This window comes from Canis lupus, chromosome 7 (genome assembly GCF_003254725.2).
Source record: "Canis lupus dingo isolate Sandy chromosome 7, ASM325472v2, whole genome shotgun sequence".
Taxonomy (NCBI): domain Eukaryota; kingdom Metazoa; phylum Chordata; class Mammalia; order Carnivora; family Canidae; genus Canis; species Canis lupus.
In genome coordinates, this window is record NC_064249.1 from 43,925,006 (window position 1) to 43,944,403 (window position 19,398).

Sequence of the window (19,398 nt, forward strand, 5' to 3'; positions counted from 1 at the left end):
CTGCGAGGGGGAGATTTTATTTGGTTTTGTTTTATTTTATGTATGACCTCGTTTTGTGAGGAGGCCCCACGAAGCTCGAAGTCCCATAAAATAAGAAAACTTTCATATAGCCGCAACTGTGTATTTTTTAGTAATGTAATCCATTCAGAGGCAGGACATGGACTCCACTTTTGATTTACTAATCTTAAGACAGGTTTTAATGTAGTGGTGCTTGTTAAAATTAGTACACTGTAATTTGCTTGCATTAATTTTAAGGTTGGATTCAGAAGTTTTTATTTCGGAGTCGGCTGTTGGTGATATTAAAGCTCAAATTGTAGTGTACATGCATTTAATATAAAATAACACATTTAGAGAATAATTCACACCAGACCTTACACTTCATTTAGCTAAATCATAAATCATCGTAAGTCTGCTTGTGCTAAGCTGTTACTCTATTCGGGTGCAAATTTTGAAGGAAGTAAAAATTTGTGAATATTCTATAAAAGATGTAAAATACGTATAGCTTTTCAAGAGGTAGCAATGATTTGAACAAAAGTATGAGATAGTTTGACACTTAAATTGTTACAATTTAAAGGAATTTCCATAGATTTAATGAGAAAATCCAAATTCCACAAACTGAAATAGTTTCTTCTTAGGAATTTTAATTCCTACATGACACTTAATAGCTAGTATTCATATTTTTAATAAAATTTTCAAGTTAACATTTTAACAAATGTGCATACCCATCAGAAATCTAAAGTTTTGAAACATACTGATTCCTTCACAGAGTTATGTTCTCTTCATGTATATTAATAGTCCCTGTAGATCTGTTAAAAACTGAATTTCTCCATCTTCCTCCAATTTGGACGGGTAGGCTGGTTCCATTTGAGAACATGTTCCTCTTGTCCTTGGAAGTGGTTTGGTTCCCCCATGCTTAGTAAGTTCAGTAAACCCTGAAAAGCCATCAGAACTCCAGAATGGATAGAAACCACGGAATCCACTGTTGTTTGATATTCATACAGAAATACAAATGCCAAAAGGAACTAAGGAAAAGTATAGTCAGGATCAGTGTATACATAAAAATTCCACAGTGCCTGGAGCTCAGGGTAGTACAGTCAATAGTTATGTTGGTAATAATACCAAGTCATACTATTGATATATTACTAGTCCCTTCCTCACAATAATTAATTTGATACAGATTCCCAGAGAAACTTGCTCCACATTGATTTTCCATATTACAATTTTATTCTCACATTATTCAGAAATGTGTGTAGGTAGTAGGTTTTATTATATTATACTATATTGAATGGGAGACAGGTGGGACATGGAAGAGATGACAAATATTACTGAAATGAACGAATGCTCATTTTGTTAAATTTATCTTGGAATCTTGGGTCAGAAGAATTTCATCCTTTTGGTTCTTTTGCTGAGCATGTGGAGATGATGTCTTAAGCCCAAAAAATGTTAAGGGGTTTGGATTGTTGTGAGACTAACCTTGGTGTACCTTCAGCTGTCCTGTTTTGCAGGGAAGATTAGCTCATGGTCTTTGTATTGAAATGCCTTTTTGAGAAAATCCCAGAGTGAGCACCTACTTAGCCAGTGTTTTAGTATTAAATGTATTTACTTGTGATCAGACTCCAAGAATTTATTCATTTAGCAAAGCGTCAAAAATCCAGAAGACCCAATAAAATTATGAAGACCTGTGATTAGCTGCTTTGAAGTGGTAGCAGTAGAATGTTTTATCCAGAACACTCTGTTCATGAATGGCAATATTTCTTCCCATGCAACAACTGTTAACTTCCACTCTAAATGATCACATTAATTTATTAATCTACTCAATTACTCCGCAAGTACTTCCAAATGCCTATCCTGTGCTAGATGCTTTGCTAGGCACTGGGAATTCAGAGATAGAATCCATACCCATCCATCTATGTCCTCTGGTTGCTTCCAATTAAAAGAAGGGAATTCCAAATAACCTGTAATGCCAAATGAATCCTATAATATTGGTCAGATAAGGTTTATGGAACTGTGTATTCCTTTAGCCAGTGTTTAATTCAACATTATTATTGGAAAATACCAGGATTTTATGTCAGCACATATTCAGTATAACATAGAAAAATGAAATGTCTTTTCAAATTATCTAAGGGTGCAATTTTTTATTTTGATTTAAATTTTTCACTCCAGTGGCCATTATCAAGGAATTTCTATGTCCTTTCTCAAAACAAGTAAAGGTATAGATATATCTTTAAAATATGGATTCTAGCTTCAATTGTTTCCCAGTATAAGTTCAGTTTAGCAACAATACTTAAGTCCAGTTTTGTGTTGGGTTTTTGTTTTTTGTTTTTTTTTAGTTCCTCACTTTAATTAAATTTAGTCTCCCTTCAACCTTTTTTTTTTTTTTTAAGATTTTATTTATTTATTCATGAGAGACACAGAGAGAGAGAGGCGGAGACACAGGTAGAGGGAGAAGCAGACTCCATGCAGGGAGGCCAACGTGGGACTCCATCCCAGGTCTCCAGGATGATGCCCTGGGCCAAAGGCAGCGCTAAACCACTGAGCCACCTGGGCTGCCCTCCCTTCAACCTTTCAGCCTTATTAGTAACTATTACTTTTCAGGAATCTAAAGGATAATATCTTCAAATGAATTTTTAAGAACTTCCTTGCTAATAATCACTAGCCTTACACACAGCAGGTAGTGTATTTCTATATAAATAGAAGGCCGAAATATGAAGTTTTTAAGCAGCCAAAATTCCTCAGAAGCCTGTAGAACTTCTATCCATAGGTTTAGACCCATGGCTTAAAGCCAAGTAATATAGTTTAGGGGGGTTGGTAGTTTGGTCAAAATATTACCTACTGAAAAATATAAATGACAGCATTTTGCTTGCAATCCCAGAGGAAGGTTTTGCATATCCATTTTGAATAACTTTAGTGAAGTTAAGTGATTTGAAATTGAATGCAGTGGGGTAAGCTGGTGAGACAGCTCAAAGCTATGGCAGGTCAAGGAAATCACGGAAGTGGAGTCATCCCCGATTTCAATACATTTCATTGTAGAAACGCTGGCACCATTGGACTCTGAGCGTGGCTGCATCTTGTTATATGTATAGAAGTTTTAAAATCAATTTGATTTCACTGGTATGATTCTCTAGTGTACTTAATATGCTATGGACGGATTTCTGAGAATAGTAAGAAGCAGTTACACTTCTCATGAATATATAGCGAATGAGGCACTCTGATTTATTATTCCATTCAATCTTAGAACATGCTTACGATTTTTTTTTAAAAAGGAAAAGAAGAAGAAAAATTCTAGGAAGTACAACTGGTAGATCTGAGTTTTAATTCTCTCACTAGGTCACTTTGGATAAATACCTTAATTGCTTTGTGCCCTGTAAAATTTGATAAAATCTTCCACCTCTGAATTAATGTAGACATTTTTGTGAACAATGAATTTTGAGGTTTTTCAATATATGTATTCAAAATGAAATTATCTCCATATTTCAGATATCAGTCTCTTTTTATTTATTAAAAAAAATCCCCCCCCCTTACTAATGGTTTTTTTTAATGTATATGAAATTTAAGGAGATAGAGAAAGACAGTAAAGAATTCTCCAGAAAAAAAATAGCATTTATTGAAAGCACAAGTTCTGAAACTCCAGAGAATTTTAAATGAACTCAAGATATACTAATTCAAGAAGCAATGTATATACAAACTTGCAACAAATTTTGATCGTGAAATATAAAGTTTGCTGTAACTCTCAGTTTGCTATAATTTCCCTAGTATTAATTTTGTTCTTACTCCTTTTTTTCCCCCGCTAATGGAGTTAATATTTAGTTAGTTCATTCGGTAGCATAACCTCTCCAGGGGTATTGATTTCCTTTTCTGTTCTGTTCTGTGACCTCACTGAAGTGCCAAACGTCACAGGGGAAGAATTTAATGTAGAATTTAACACCAAGAAATTGGCAGAAGTCTGTGTCCTACTGATAGAGGAGAAAACTATTTAACCTTGCTTTCTGTGTCATTGATTTTTTAATGCCCTAATGCAAAGTGTTCTTAAAAACTTCTCTAAACCATATGTTGTGCTACATTCTGGTAATTGTTAAATGTACTAGTTATGCTTACTGCAGATGAACTTTGACCCCATCCCCATTGTATCTCTAAGATTGGTTGTAAGAAAAGAGAAAGTAAAAATTCCTGGAAATTGACATTAAAACCAGAATATAAAACTAAGGTTAATTATTAGAATTCAGCGTTTATTTGGGAGTTAAACATGTATAAGTGGAGTCTGTTCCACAGAAGGCCAGGTCCTGGGCAGATGCTGTTAGGAGGCAGAGGAAGAGAGTTAGGAGGCTGAGAACCTCAGTCCAGCCCTAACGGCACCATCATTCAGGAACAACCACAATCTCCACAATCACAACTGCTCTTCCAGGATCTGCTCCCTGGCCCTGGAGCAAATAGGGTAGCACTGGAGAGCCCACCCACCAACTCTGGAAACATCTGGATGTTTGACTGAAATCTTCACTGCTCATCTAAATGTTAGAGGGCAAACGTGCCTTACGTAGAGGTACAACCCCAAACCAAAATAGTTTCATTGACTAAATTTATCCTTCAGTGTACAATTAAATGAAACCCTTTCTTTGCACAATGGGAACATTTTCTCCAAATGTTTGTCATCAGGTGTTGTCAACAATGGTCCCAAAGGAACATAGAAGCCCTTATAGTGATAAGCAGCTCAGGCCCTGGGGCTGTTGCGTGGGGCAGTGCCTCTGAATGCTGGTTCTAGGCTCCAGGGAGTAGAGACCTGAGGAGGAAGTGAGACAGAGGATATTTCCATAGAAGGGATGGGTGAATGTCAACACTTTAACTCTTCATCCAAATGAGTACATTTCATATCGTACCCTTCATACTTCGCAAACCCCATATGCATGCCGGGTGCAATATCGAAATGCTCTTGTTTCTTAAATTCAAGTTTTAGCCTGAGAAGAGTAATTATCTATTTAATCAGCTTTTTGTCCTGTCCCATGACCACCAACTTAACAGGTCATCTGACCTTCATTTGGCTCTTAAAACTAAATAAGCTCTGAAAATGTAAGGTATTTTTACTCTTGGAGGCCACAGCAGACATATACATTAATACATTAATATTTTCGTGTCTTGGTTAAAAGTCAGTGCTATGATTTTACTCTGAAAGCAAATTTCAAAATGTCAGACAGAAACAAAAATTGAAACATCACAAACTTTCCCAGTAAACCAAAAATACAGAGTATGTCTTCAACTATCTGAATGGATCAAAATGTGCTTTTTTCATTTGTAGGAATGAGTTAGTGCTTAAACAGCCTTGTGACAATGGAGGATTCAAAGCAGCATTGCTTGGTATTTCTTTTGCAAACCAGATTGAATTAAGTTAAGAGCAAACAGTGTTTGTGCCCCTCCCTGAGGTAGAGATGATGGGGTGACCTGCTGGGTAAGGTCTCTCTGCCCTCCAAAAGCAAATTATCTAGCTGGGGGAAACTGGACTTACAGAGCTGAAACCTTGCAATGTCAGGCGATAGAGTAAAGACAATAAACACTTGGAACTTGAGCCCAGGAAGGAATGGCTCAGCAGCATTTGCTGATGTTGAGAAAGACTTGATGGAAGAGTAGGGGCCTTGGGTGGACAGGCAGGGCTGGGGTGGCGGCGGGGGGGACCTTGGGAAGGGTTAAGACAGAAGGCCAAGCCAGCTGATATGAAGACTAAAGACCCAAGCAGAGGAAAGGGTTTGTGCTTGCTGATAGAGAAAGGCAGCTGGGTGTAGCTGAATGGAACAAGGTTACAGGAGAACCTAGAGGCATTGGCACAGGGGAATATAGAGTGAATTATGCAGTGTAGACCATGGGAAGCCACTGCGAGTTTCTTAAGCAGAGGTGTGTCATGATACTTAAGAGAAAGTAATTACCCTTGTACCTTGAAAGGTGGTGCTAATGAATCGGTTGCTTGTTTGGATTTGTTTGGTTTGGTTTTGTTTTCCACTGGATATTCCCCTTTCCCCCTCATTTGCTTTTTACTGCTCGTGCCTGCTTTACTGTGGCATATTCTCCTGCCCAGCCCTCCTGCCCTTCCAGTTTCTGCTGGCTCTATGAGGGCAGAACCAAGTGTGGGGTGGAACTTTCACCTGGAATGTGGGACCACTGGTGCCTGGGGATCCTGGAGAGACCTTGGGAGCAGGAAGCATGTGACCCCAGGCTCTCCGGCTTGTGCTGCAGGGGTGTAGTTTCCCAGATGTGGCACCATGCTGCCCTGAGCACCTGGATTCATGGGCAGCGGTGCGAGTCACAGCAAACTGGCTCCATGAACATGCACTTGTAGAGTCCTGCTGCAGGCATGTCCCGGAGTGGCAGCTTCTGATCACATCAGTACACCGGATGCATTTTATGCCCTTATTATCCATTACTCCCTAACTCTAGGCCACCCAACTATTATCTTTTACAGTCTGAATTAATGATATATTTTAGGACTGGCCTCTAAGAAAAATAATCCTTCCATATTATAATTTTCCCCCTATCACTCTACACAATGAAGATCTCCTCCCGCTTTTTTGTTACTTTTTTTTTTTTTAAGGGGAAATAGAGTGAGAAGGTTGTAATTTTTGGATGTCTCCAAACCCATTCATTAATTTTGGAAAAGTAAAATGCATTTAGCCTAATGGAATATTTATAAAAATTGGAAGCTCATTGTCAACTAAATCTCATTTATTTAATCTAGTATTAGACTGCTTTTTTTTTTTTTTTTTTAACCAGATGGAAAACATTAGCAGTAATAGTGAACAAACATATCCAGGCTCCCAGAGGTCATTTTTAACCACCATTAACAATCTGGTTTCACAGATTAGTAATATACGAAAGGCAACAGTCCAGTAAAAGATATACAAAAGGCAACTGAAGTGTCTGTGCTCTTTATTTACCTAACATTTAAACCATTAAAAAAAAAAAAAAAAAAAACCTTTATAAGTGAGATCTTTGAAATCTTCCAAGCTCCACATTGGCAGGTTTTACCAGGAGATTGCCAGCATATCTATTTGAGAGAGACATTGTTGTAAAATATTAATAAAAGCTCCACGAAGCCGAAGAAGAGAAAAACTTATTAATATCATCGGTAGATTTGTGTGTGGTTAATGTAGTTTCCATCACTAGCTATTTGTTTAATGGTTTCACACCTATGTGAACCTCCTAACCGTGAAGTAGAAAAGAAATGCATGTTTACATATCATATTTCAATTTTTAAATTTAATTATCCAACTAAAATGTAAGATAAACAGCCTATAAAATACACTCATGAATCAAAAGGTCTGTAATGTGATAAGGACACAGCTTCCAGAGTTGCCTATTCAGAAACAAACAATCTCATTTAAATCGTGTTTCAAGTGGCTGGGATGGTGAAGTCTCACTCTGCCCTGTAGGTGGATGCAGAGGTACACGCATGCTTGTTTCTTCTCTTGTTCAGACTCAGTATTGTATGTGAGTATGAAACAGCTATGCATGTAAGTGGTTGACTGAGACTGGAGTAAACAGAGATAAAACTGCACATAATATGCATTTATTTTCATTTCAAAATACCATTATTCTTGGTTTATATATTTATACTTTATTATCAACCTTCATGTTACTATTCTTTTAGATGGTAGAATTTTATAGGAATTAGATTGAAGTGTATATATAAAATGCTTCACAGATATTTTCATTATTCTATATGAAGAAGAAAGCCAAGGTTTTAATGCTCAAAGCCGATAGAGGTCATGTCCAAGACCAAAGTGAGAATGAGGTCATACATTTATGATCTAGGTAGTAGAGAAAATGCCTGTCGTTAAGGAACTCGGGGATGCCTAAGATAGGATTGTCCTGATGACGGGAAGAGGGAGCACCTTTTCATCACTATGCACGTGTGCAGGAATATTTGCATATATGTAAATTCACATACATGTATCTACCTATAGACGTATATGCATCCACTCATTCCTGCGAATACTCACTCCCCACGGTCATTGGGTAGAATGCAGAATCACCATTTATAATATCATGTTAAAAATATTCCTGTCTGTCCTTAACACCATAGGCCACTGCTTCATGAAGAAATTCTGTTTCCCTTTTTGCAGGAATGTTTACCTTGATGGCGAAATCGCCCAGTATTCCTACAAGTGCCTGGGGCCATTACATTCTGTTTCTTGCTGAGGAAGGGCAATGCGTGAACAGTGAGGAGAAAATTGAAATGATGCATTCTGGCCCGCCATAGTGTAGAACTTATGACCTCCTGGGGTTCCTTTCAGTAACAACTGAAAACACTTTCTTGAATACCTATTCAGTGTCTGGTATTTTGCTAGGCACTGGCCGTGAAGGAAACACAGAACCCCTGCCTTCAAGTAGCACAAAGACTGGGGGATGTGGAACGTGAGTAAGCAGATAAGACCATGGAAACAGAGGAAGGAGCTACTCCAGGGGGTCAACGAAGAGGGAATCGTGAAACCTGAAGGCACCTTTGTCTGGACTATTGTACATGAAAATGGAAAGCTTAATTATATCCTTGTGTGGATGTTTGCAGATAGCAGGTTGAAATTAGAAAAACAAATTCTGGCTAGCTAAATGCTTGGATTCCTTTGGTTTATTTATGTCTTCCAGATTATGTAGCCTCAATTTATGACTGTCCATAAATACATTTTCTTAGCTTGCCATCATTCTAGTTAGCACATAAACAAAATAGGTAAGAACAATATCTGACCTTTACCCACAATCTAGTCTTTATTGGTTGAAGACTGAGTAGTTCCAAAACAATCAGCAAGCATGAGATACTACAAAGTAACATGACTTATGTCACGCCTCTGTTTTAGGTTGATTAAAAAAAACAACCAACTATCAATTATTAGGAAATCGTTCCAGGCTTACGCGTTCTCTCCCGAGGACGACAAAAGCTGCCTCCTGTTTCTTTCTAACTGCCCCAAATTGTGATGACCCAAGAAGGCAGGTGGTTTCTGCTTCCACAACCTTGAGAGTCTTCCACTTGCCACTAGGCTCCTTTGCTTCTGGAAGAGAGGAACTCTGATCGGAATTCTTCCAGATGTGTTAACAATTCAACCTCCTTCTGTGCCCAGCTAGCAAGTACCTGCCTTGGAGAGGGTGGGTAGCGGTGGGGCTGGGAGGGGGCTGCCCCTTCAGGTTAGGTGGACGGCATCCTCTTGTAGCTCCCGCACTGCGTCAGGGGATTTCCACATGAGAAAGTGAGGACAACATTTGGTTCTGAGAACTTCCACTTTCAAGTCATTATTAACCAAGCTCCTTTGCAGATAGTAAAAGAAAATGAAAAGAGGGGCACCTGAGTGGCTCAGTCAGTTGAGCATCTGACTCTTGGTTTCAGCTCAGGTCATGATCTCAGGGTTGTGAGAACCAGCCCCGTGTTGGGCCGGTGCTCCGTGCTGAGTCTGCTTGAGTTCTCTCTTCCTCTCCCTCTCTCTCAAATAAATAAATACAAATTTTTTTTAAAAAAGAAAATCTTTCAGAAAACAGACTACACAGAACCAATATTTTTTTCTCCTTTTTTTTTAAAGGTGAACACACGCAAGAGACAAATTCACCTCATTCACTCAAAAAGGATGTTGAAAATATGGGGAAAGGTAAAGAAAAGTTTTAATTCTGTAGAACTTCTCGTAGCTTCAAAAGACCATGGAGATAATAGGAGGATATTTTTGTTCTACACCATATTTTAAGCTTGACAAGCAACATATGAATAATATATGGACCATTGGGTGGATATAATTGAGATTAATGCATACATATCAATCAATACATGACACTGTAATATAATACTTTAAAATAATATATTACATTGATTTATATTCATGGATTTCTGCACAAAATCTATCCTATGTCTATGCAACACTTTTTAAACTGGTAAAATATTTTGTCTTATAATAATAAATTGCCATATATAACAGTCCTCTGGAGAGTTATTTGTAAAGATTAGTAAAATGACTCTTCTGTTTTTCTTTATTAGAAGAACTTCAGAAGGTTTTATTTGAACAAATAGATTTACGGAGACGACTAGAACAAGAATTCCAAGTGTTAAAAGGAAATACGTCTTTCCCAGTATTCAGTAAGAGATCACTTTTATTTTACTGCATTATGATATGTGATGACATTTCTATTATTAGGCTTAAAAATAGGCTTCTGAGTATGAAGTGCTTGTATAAAGTGCCATAGGGTCTTCCCGTGGCCTCCGTCTACATGTTTGGAAATTTTAGCCTGTTACTTTTGCTTTGAATCAGCTCACAGATAAAATTTCTTCTGAAAACCTTTTGGTGTTTATTGTATCGATATATGTGTATCTGTGTGTATGTACTATGTATATTTAAAATATGCATGCGAATATATCATTAAATATGTAGACTATTTAAATACTCTATTTTTAGATTGTATATTTTAAAGCAAAATAATTACTCAGGGTTTTTTATTCTCCAAGGTAGGAAAAACAAAAGAAAAATTATTTTTTATTCTTGGCTATAGCTGGAGAGCTTCCTGGTGCTTGAAATGTATATAAATATGAAGATTTATAATTTAACGATTCAATGTACATATATTTATTTTATTGACTGAGATTAGTATAATTTAGCAATTTGAGATTCTCCATTCATATTTAATGTTAAAATTCCATTCCAAATTTGGTGGCAGATACTGTAGCATAAAATGTGTCAGTTCTATTCCCAGAGTCCTAGAATTTAATGCTAGGTGTCCAAATTTCTAAAATTCACCAGCCTTGGGCTGGATCACATTTGGACAAATATGTCACAGTGGTGCTTTTTCAAACTTTTTGGAGTTTCCTTTAGTCATATTCCTTGTTCCAGAGAAAGGAAAGCGGGAAAGAAAATAGTATATAAATGTATGTTTTGAATTCTGTAAATTTAATACTAGTTTTTTCTGGGTCTCTTTTTTAAAATGTCAGCATGCCCCTCCTTTATTAATCCAAGAATCACAAAACTCACATTGGCAATTCCTGTGCTAGGGCCACAGACCAGCATCTGGGAGAAGATTTTTCAGTACTTGTGACAATTTTAATAATATGAGCATGAAGGCCAGCGTTCACCAGGGCTTCTCAAATGAGATTGTCAGCACAGCTAAAAGACATGCTTTCTCAGGTAGCCTCTTTGAAGAGGACTGGGTTCCTGGCACATCTCAAACTGAGGTCACCGAACACTTAGCAGGGGTAGAAAACAAGGAGGATGCACGATGGAAGAGAGAGCTCTGACCACAAGGAGCAATAGGGTCTGCCAAGTTTGTGATCTCTCAGTAGCCACAGGGGAGGCTCGGAATTTGCAGTGCTTCGGTGTTTTGAATCTCGAGACTGCCTGCTGAGGCCCGGGGTAAGATGGAAGGGTGGAGAATGGCCTATAGCTCTAGATAGTGTGTTAGGATCATCGTGACATTGTAGCTTTGAGAAAAAGAGAAAGAAACATTTAAAAAATATCTCTGACATCGGAAAAGCCAAGTGCTTCTAAAGGATCCACGATCCTCTCTCATTTCTAAAACAATATTTTAATACCCAGTTCTTTGCAGCAATGAGGAGATATTGAATTATTTGTTTCCCCTACAAGCTGATATTTATCTCATTGTTAAGTTTGTAAATCCTAGCTTTTAGATCCAGCAGAGAGGGTCAAAGTTCCACTGAACTGCTCAAGTACCCACCTAGCTCCCCATAAAGTCAGTGTATCCATAATTTATCCCCTTAATAAAAGTCAATTAATCATTTTTTTTTTTTTCAATTAATCATTTAAGGAATTAAGTAATTTATAATGATTGGCACTTCTCCTTCTTAATTGCTCTGCCATCCTATATATACACGTTTCTGTTAAAAAGATGTTCGAATGTTATAGTACGACTGGCCCATTTTGATTCAGACCTATCATTCATTCACCCTTTTGAATTAAAACTAATCCCCTATGATTGCCACATACATGAAACACTTCAATTAAACAACAACAAAAATGTTCCTGTTTTTTATCTGCAACGTCCTCCGCTGACCAAGGAAGTGGCATGTGTGTGCCCAAGTTTGAATAATGCGTGGTTTAGACACACCACAAAGAGGCAGTTAATTTCACACCGATGGAAATAGCAAATGTGCATTACGTGCTTGTTAACTAAATGTGAGAGGCCATGAGGCTGGCAGGCGGATCTAGATTCACTCAGATGGAGCGGGAGGCACGGAACTTGGTGAAGCCACATCAGAAGAAAGCGTAGAGGGATCCCGGCCAGAGTTTCAAAGATCCGTTTACTAGGAAGGGGACACTGAGTCATGACCCTTGCGGTGGACTTAGAAGACCCTGGACCTCAGCCCAGCTATCGTGTGTGAGAATTAGGAACCCAGACCTGGGTTCGCTCTGGGCCTCCGCCACTTCCTGGCCGTGGGACTTTGGAAACCGTCAAGTGGGCCAGATAATTCCTATCTCGTGGGAGGATGTGAGGAGTAAATGAGAGGAAGGGCGTGAAGGGCTCAATACTGTCAGCTGTGAGGCTGGTGGTGGGGAGGAGGTAGGAGGAGGAGGAGGAGGAGGAGGAGGTTCTTAGCACTGAGCTCCAGAAAAGCGTTTCTAAACTAGCTCCGGATTTCAGAGTTCCTGTAGCCTTCTTGCTGTGGTTCTGAAGGCTAATAAGGACCGCAGGAGTGAAATCTGGGCACGGAGAGGATAAGGTAAAGATCAGAAGGAGGGGGAGGAGAAAGCAAGTCTCCATCCTTGGGGGGCAGATGTTTGGTGGAGGAAGAATAAGCAAGGATCTCTACTTGCTGTCAGTCTGGAAGTCATTGTTGCCACCAAAATCATTGCGTCCCCTTCCCCCCACTCCATGCTCCCTTCTCTGCCAGCATCCTATACCTTCCGTTGTTATGGCATCCGTCCTTGGAGGTCTTTTTTCATTCATTTTACTCTCTTTCCACTAGCCACGGGTACCAACTTGGCCCTGAACTGGAGACCTACCAAAGAGTTGCTGGGATGAGGCAACCAGCGGAGAAGGCCGCTACCTCCCTCCCCTGTCACTACAGTGGGGTGCCCTGGGCCCTCTCCTCCCTTCTCCACTCCAGCTCTTTCTGCCCATTGCCATGAGCCCAGTCTTACAAAGCTCTACCTTTGGCTTCAGATCTTCCACCCAAGAAAGCATAGTGATGCCTCTTGTTGATCGTGTTGTATCTAACCCCTGACTGGCTTTCAAAACCCTCTGTAATTGGCCAATAATTAACCTCTCTGCTCTTATTTCCACTTCCTTCCTTGCTGAGCTCCAGTTACCCTACAGATCACTTCTCTCCCCTTGCTTTCCACCTTCTTGGATTATGTTTCTCTAGTCTGGAATGCCTCCCCTCATCAAAGCATTCCTAATCGTTTGGGACACAGTTTGAGCCACCACCTACAGGAAGCCTTCCTACTCTTACAGTAGGCATTCCTTATGGGCACAGGACATCCTCTCAGTAAATGACTGATACACATTCTGGTTTTACATTCAAAGAGATTAAAACCGACAATGAGGGATGAGATTGGGAAACTGAAAACTGGTTTGTAGGAGATTAGTGAGGGCTCATAGGTGGAGTCCTTGGAATTTGCATGTGACAAATTCATGACACTTGAGAGAATTAAAGGAAAGTCCAGTCAGTTACAAGAGGGAAGGCCCTAGGGGCTTCCTCGACTAGGGGCTTCGAGAAATATTTCAGGAGTAGATTTTGACTGTGTCGACATTTTAGATTCTTATAAAAGCTACTCTTCCATGATACTGTTAAGGTTTTATTTTACTTTTATTAAAAAACAAACTACATTTCATCCACTTGAATATGGTTATCCCATCTTTCTTTCCCCTCTAGCTGGTACTGCAATCATTCTGTGTTGAGTGGTTTTCTCTCTCCTTTCGTGTCATCCTCCAGAGAGGGAGTGATGAGGGAATTCTAAATCACGGTACAGATGAAAAGGTCCTGCAGTTGTTAAAAGTAGGGATAACAAAATGAAAAAGATGTAAACAAAGTAAACCCCAAAGCTTACTCCTTGATGAGTAGGATCTACTGGGTGGACCAGATGTACCATATGAGTTTTCTTTTTTCTGGTCTTGGGAACATAGCCTATATACTTTTTTGCTGTTTGTGAAACACCGGGCTTTCAAACTATCCGTGTCTGCAGAGCAGCCACTATGTTGGCTGGCACACTGCACATCAGTGCTTTCCTCTGTACCTCCTTTTATTCTATTGTTTTCCAGAAATAGTTGGATTTTAAGTGATTCTCATTAGAGAAATTGGCTTAATGATTTTTTTATCTCCACTTAAATTGTGCCTTCGTCAACCTTTAGAACATAGCAGAAATTTAAGTGTTTTTTTTCCATTTGCCAATTAACAATTTTTATATCTCAAAAGTTATACCCATGCTTGTTGTAGGAAACCATAAACACAGAAATACAAAGAAAAGGGAAGAAAAAAATCACCCATAATATTGTCATCTGGAGATAACCAATGTTAACATTTTGGAGTTTCAGCTTTCTCAATGCATAGTGAGTCCTATTTTTTTTCTAACAAAATGAAATAGTATACACCCCATTTTTTGCTCTCTTATTTTTCTCTTAACATGAGCCTCTTTCCATTACTACACAGCTGTCACAAACGTCCTTTCTTTTTAAAACATTTTTATTTGAGTGTGATGGACACACAATGTTACATTAGCATTAGGTGTACAGTGTAGTGATTCAACTTCTCTGTGTGCTATGCTATACTCACCACAAAAATGGCTACCATCTGTCACCATAAAATACTATTTATAGTACCATTGACTATTCCCTATGCTGGGCCTTAAGTTCCCATACCTTATTCATTCCCTGTCTTTCTCAGTCTTACTTACTTCACTTAAAAAATAATACCTTCTAGGTCCATCCATGTTGTCCCAAATGGGGAGAAAAAAACCCTCATCCTTTTTTATGGCTGTGCGGTATTCCATTGTATGTATCTATATCGCATATTCTTTATTCATCTTAGGTTGCTTTCATATATTGGTTATTGTAAATAATGCTGTAATAAACATAGAGGTACATATATCTTTTCGAATTAGTGTTTTTGTTTTCTTTGGGTAAATACTCAGTAGTGGAATTTTTTGATCAGATGGTATTTCTATTTTTAATTTTTTGAGGGGCCTTCATACTGTTTTCCACAGTGGCTGCACAAGTGTAAATTTCCATGAATGATGCACAAGGGTTCCTTTTTCTTCATGTCCTCACCAACATTAGTTGTTTCTTCTGCTTTTGGTTTTACCTGTCCTGACTGGGGTAAGGTGTAACCACATCTCATCGTGTTTTTTATTTGCATTTCCTTGCTGATGAGTGATACTTAGCATCTTTTCATGTGTCTCTTGTCCATCTGGCTATCTTCTTTGGGAAAATGTCTATTTAGGTTCTCTGCCCATTTTTTCATCAGATTGGTCTTTTTTTTGGTATTGAGCTATAAAATTTCCTTACACATTTTGGACATTAACCCCTCATTAAATATATCGCTTACAAATATTTTCTCCCATTCAGTACATTGACTTTTTGTTTTGTGGATGGCTTCCCTCACTGTGCAAAAGCTTTTTATTTTGATGTAGTCCTAATTCTTTATTTTTGCTTTTGTTTCCCTTGCCTGAGGGGACATACCCAGAAAACTGTTGCTATGGCTGATGTCAGAGAAATTACTGCCTGTGTTCTCTTTGTGGTTTCAGGTCTCACATTTAGGTATTTAATTCATTTTGAGTTTATAAATGTACTCTTATGTTAGACATTAAAGTTATCAAAGTTTTAGATAATGGACATCACTGAAACTAAATCCTTGCACATATCTATGATGATTCCCCTACTATAAACCCCTGAAAGGATTGCCGTGTTAAAGACTAGGAATTTCTTACAGTTCTTGATATATCATTTCTAGTTGCTTTCCAGAAAATTTGTACTAATTTATACTCCCATTCTTGGAACACCACATCCTGCCTTTTCTTTTAATCTCTGCTAATTTAAAAAATGGTAGCTCATATCATTTCCTTTCAATGCTAGGGATGGTGAGCACTTTTCATGTCTACTTTCCATCTGTAGGTTTTGTGAATGCCCATTATATTCTCTTCTAGTATTTCTTTTAATATATTCTTCATATTTATTTCTAAGAATTCTTTGAATGCTAATATATTAATTTTTCATCACATCACAAATATTCTTTTGTTTGTATCAGTTACCTTTAGATGTTGACCATGACCTTTTGTGTATTGAGGGCTCAATTTGTTTGTAGTTTATTCTCATACCAAAGTTTTAAATTTTTTATCAAATCTATCCTTTTTTTCCTTTTTTGGTTCTTCTATCTTTGATACTCTTCCCTACCCAAATTTTATAAAAATATTCACCATTTTTTCTAACACTTTAATGGCTTTATTTTTTTTTCATTTTGACTTAAAGAATTATATTAAATGTACCATCATAGACGAATGAGCATGAATTAAGTAAGGCTTAAGTACCACCATTCCACTCTGAATTGTTTTTAGCATCTTCTGGAATCCCAAAGAAGGTGTTACAGTCAGTATTGGTGGATAATGGGGTACAGGGGTTTCTTCTACCCCCTTTGCTGCAACCAACTGAGCCACTTGCTCTTTCCAGTGCCTCTTCCCATATCTTTGTATAAAATAATGTTCTCTACATATATCTGCTCAAGCATTGCTTGCTCCCTAACTCCCCAAGAGTATAAGGATAACCTTTGCATTATGCCATTTACTTACCCTTATCACAATACCCTTCACATCAAATTCAGAGGTGAGAGTAGGGAATGGGTCTTTTAAATGCATATAAAAGGCAAAACTGTGGAAACAATAAATGATCAATGGTTGCCAGGGGTGGATGAAGGAGAGGGATGAATAGCCAGAGCACAGAGGTTTTTAGGGCAGTAAAAATACTCTATATTTTCTCTATTATCATACTGGTGGATATTCTTATATTATAATGGTGAATATATGTCATTGTATATTTGTCCAAATCCATAGAATGTGCAATACCAAGAGTGGACCCTAAGATAAACTATGGACTTCTGATGATTATGATGTGTCACTATAGGTTCATCCATTGTAATCAATGTCCCACTCTGGTGGGGGTGTTGATAATGAGGAAGGATATGCAGGGGTGTGGGCAGGGGGTATATGGGAAATCTCTGTACCTACCCTTTAATTTTGTTGTGAACCTAAAAAAAAAATATATATATATATATATATATATATATATATATATATATTAACTAATTTAAAAAACATGCTTGAGGGTAGGAAGGGATTTCAAATAGTATAGAAAGGTAGAAGTCAAAAAATATAAAAAGGACAATGTTTTTAATTTCCAAATACCCATGATCTCATGAATGGTTGAATGGTAAAGGATTTATTATCTTGAAAGAGATAGGAAGCCATCATAGATTTTTCAGCAGAAGAAGGAAAGAGATTTGCAGAGGGAGGAACCAGAAGCCAGGTGGTGAGTTGGGAAGCTAGTTAGGGAAGAGGTGTCTGTGTTGGGGAAGCAACAGTGGCAAAGGGAACGGAGTATGGAGGCAGACTGGGAAGGATTCACACACCAGAGACTGTAGAGGTGAAAGGAAGAGCAGAGGGAAAGATGTGACAAAGTTCTGGTTTTTCCCAACTACTGCCTTGACTATCCACCACAGATGCAATAGGAAATAGTGCAAGGTTCTCATTTAAGGCAGAAAATGCCAAAGTTAGCCAGGTCCATGCCTTTTTTTTTTTTTTTTTTTTTTAAGGTCCACACTTTTAAAAAGACCACATGGAGAGGCTGCAATGACACAACACACCTTAGAAAGTCATTTCCCAATGAAAATTATCACTATGTAGAATGGCAAAGATAGTTTGCTTAACAATATCTCCTCAAGCTCCCCCCACTCTGTTCTCAGATGCAGACAAGGACTACAAAATAAGGCTGACGGGGAGTAAGAGAGTTTGCAGGTTGGGAGAGTCAGAGGATGTTTATCACTCTCTTGTGAGTGCAGCAAGGCTAACGGACCTTTGTCTTATCAGTCGGGAGGCATGGTATGCACAAAGGTCCACATTTCTTATGATCAACATAGAAGTATCTAAGGTTCACCCCCTCACCCACTCACACTAGACTTCTACAGACAGTGGAAGCTCTCAATACCTGTGACCTGCTCAGGAAGGCAAAGGTAGAGAACATGACTGCACCAGACATTCCTGACTAGTTATCGTAAGCGAGGGATCATCTATCTAGATGGGCTATGGAATGCTGTGAACTATGAGATACAGACCTTACTCTCTCAAAATTTGCTGTCTCTTCTGACTGTAGAGCCTTTACAACATCCCTTCCAACGGCCATATTATTTACTTTAAAAAATACCATAATCCTTTCTAAAAATACCAAAAAAGGGAGATGGGCCTCTCTGGGACCATCAGTAATATTTTTACTAAAAATACTAAGAGAAGATATTGCAACTTTAATTGATGTCTTTCTCTCTTTCTCTCTCTCCTACCAGATAATTTTCAGGATCAGATGAAGAGGGAACTAGCCTACCGAGAAGAAATGGTGCAACAGTTACAAATTGTAAGATGATTTCTACTTAAAAATCTATGCAACTTGATGAGTTTGTTTTCAAACCACTCAATTGTATGAAACCATTCACATTTTTGCCGTGAAACCCTTTGGTCCACCTACCACTTACCTCTCAGCTGGTTTAGATGCTAATTACCAAAGATTTACTTAGATACAGGATAAACAGATGTGTCAGTACGTTTCCTCGAAATGTAACTACCTACCATGTGTTAATAGACAGATGTGTAAATTGTCTCTGTGGGTGAACCAGAGGTACCTGCGTCATCTCCCACTGTGCAAACGTGTGAACGCGGTGCTAGGATACACTAGAGGCTCAGTGAAGGGCAATTGTCTTCTTTCTGTCTCTCCTTTTGTTACCCAGACCTGAGCCAGTCCCTCCGCTGCCAATAAACTTAGTATAAATACACTTAATCAATTAAATTCGCTTGAAAGGTGATGAAAAGAAATGATTCTTTCCAAATGAAGTGTGTTATTCCTAATCATATTGAAAAGTGGACACTAAGAGGTATTTATGTGGGACCAGGGAAGCAGGAAGGTGCCTGGTAAATAAATGTAGTGGGGGCTTTGGTTGCCTTTTTGATTTTTTTATTGAATTCACTACCCTTCATCCCCTTGCAGATATATCTGGTATTAATCATTAGTGCTTTTGAAACAGTCTCCCATAGTCTTCATTTACATGAGTACAATGGGGAAAACAATTTCTGTTCCATTTTGTAAGATATTTTTAATCACCTGGATAAAGACATACACTGATCCTTAGTGATATTCCCAGCATGATTATTATAATTTGGGTTGCTTGACATTTCTGAGCTGGTCCAC

At 38.3% G+C, this 19,398-nt stretch overlaps 1 protein-coding gene across 1 annotated transcript in view; it reads left to right on the top strand.

The window, feature by feature from the left end:
- Positions 1-19,398, top strand: part of SKOR2 (SKI family transcriptional corepressor 2) — a 38,546-nt gene that overhangs the window by 6,104 nt on the left and 13,044 nt on the right. Inside the window, 3 exon segments of the mRNA XM_025428952.3 lie at positions 9,546-9,611; positions 9,992-10,090; positions 18,503-18,570. Coding sequence (XP_025284737.3) covers positions 9,546-9,611; positions 9,992-10,090; positions 18,503-18,570 — 233 coding nt within the window.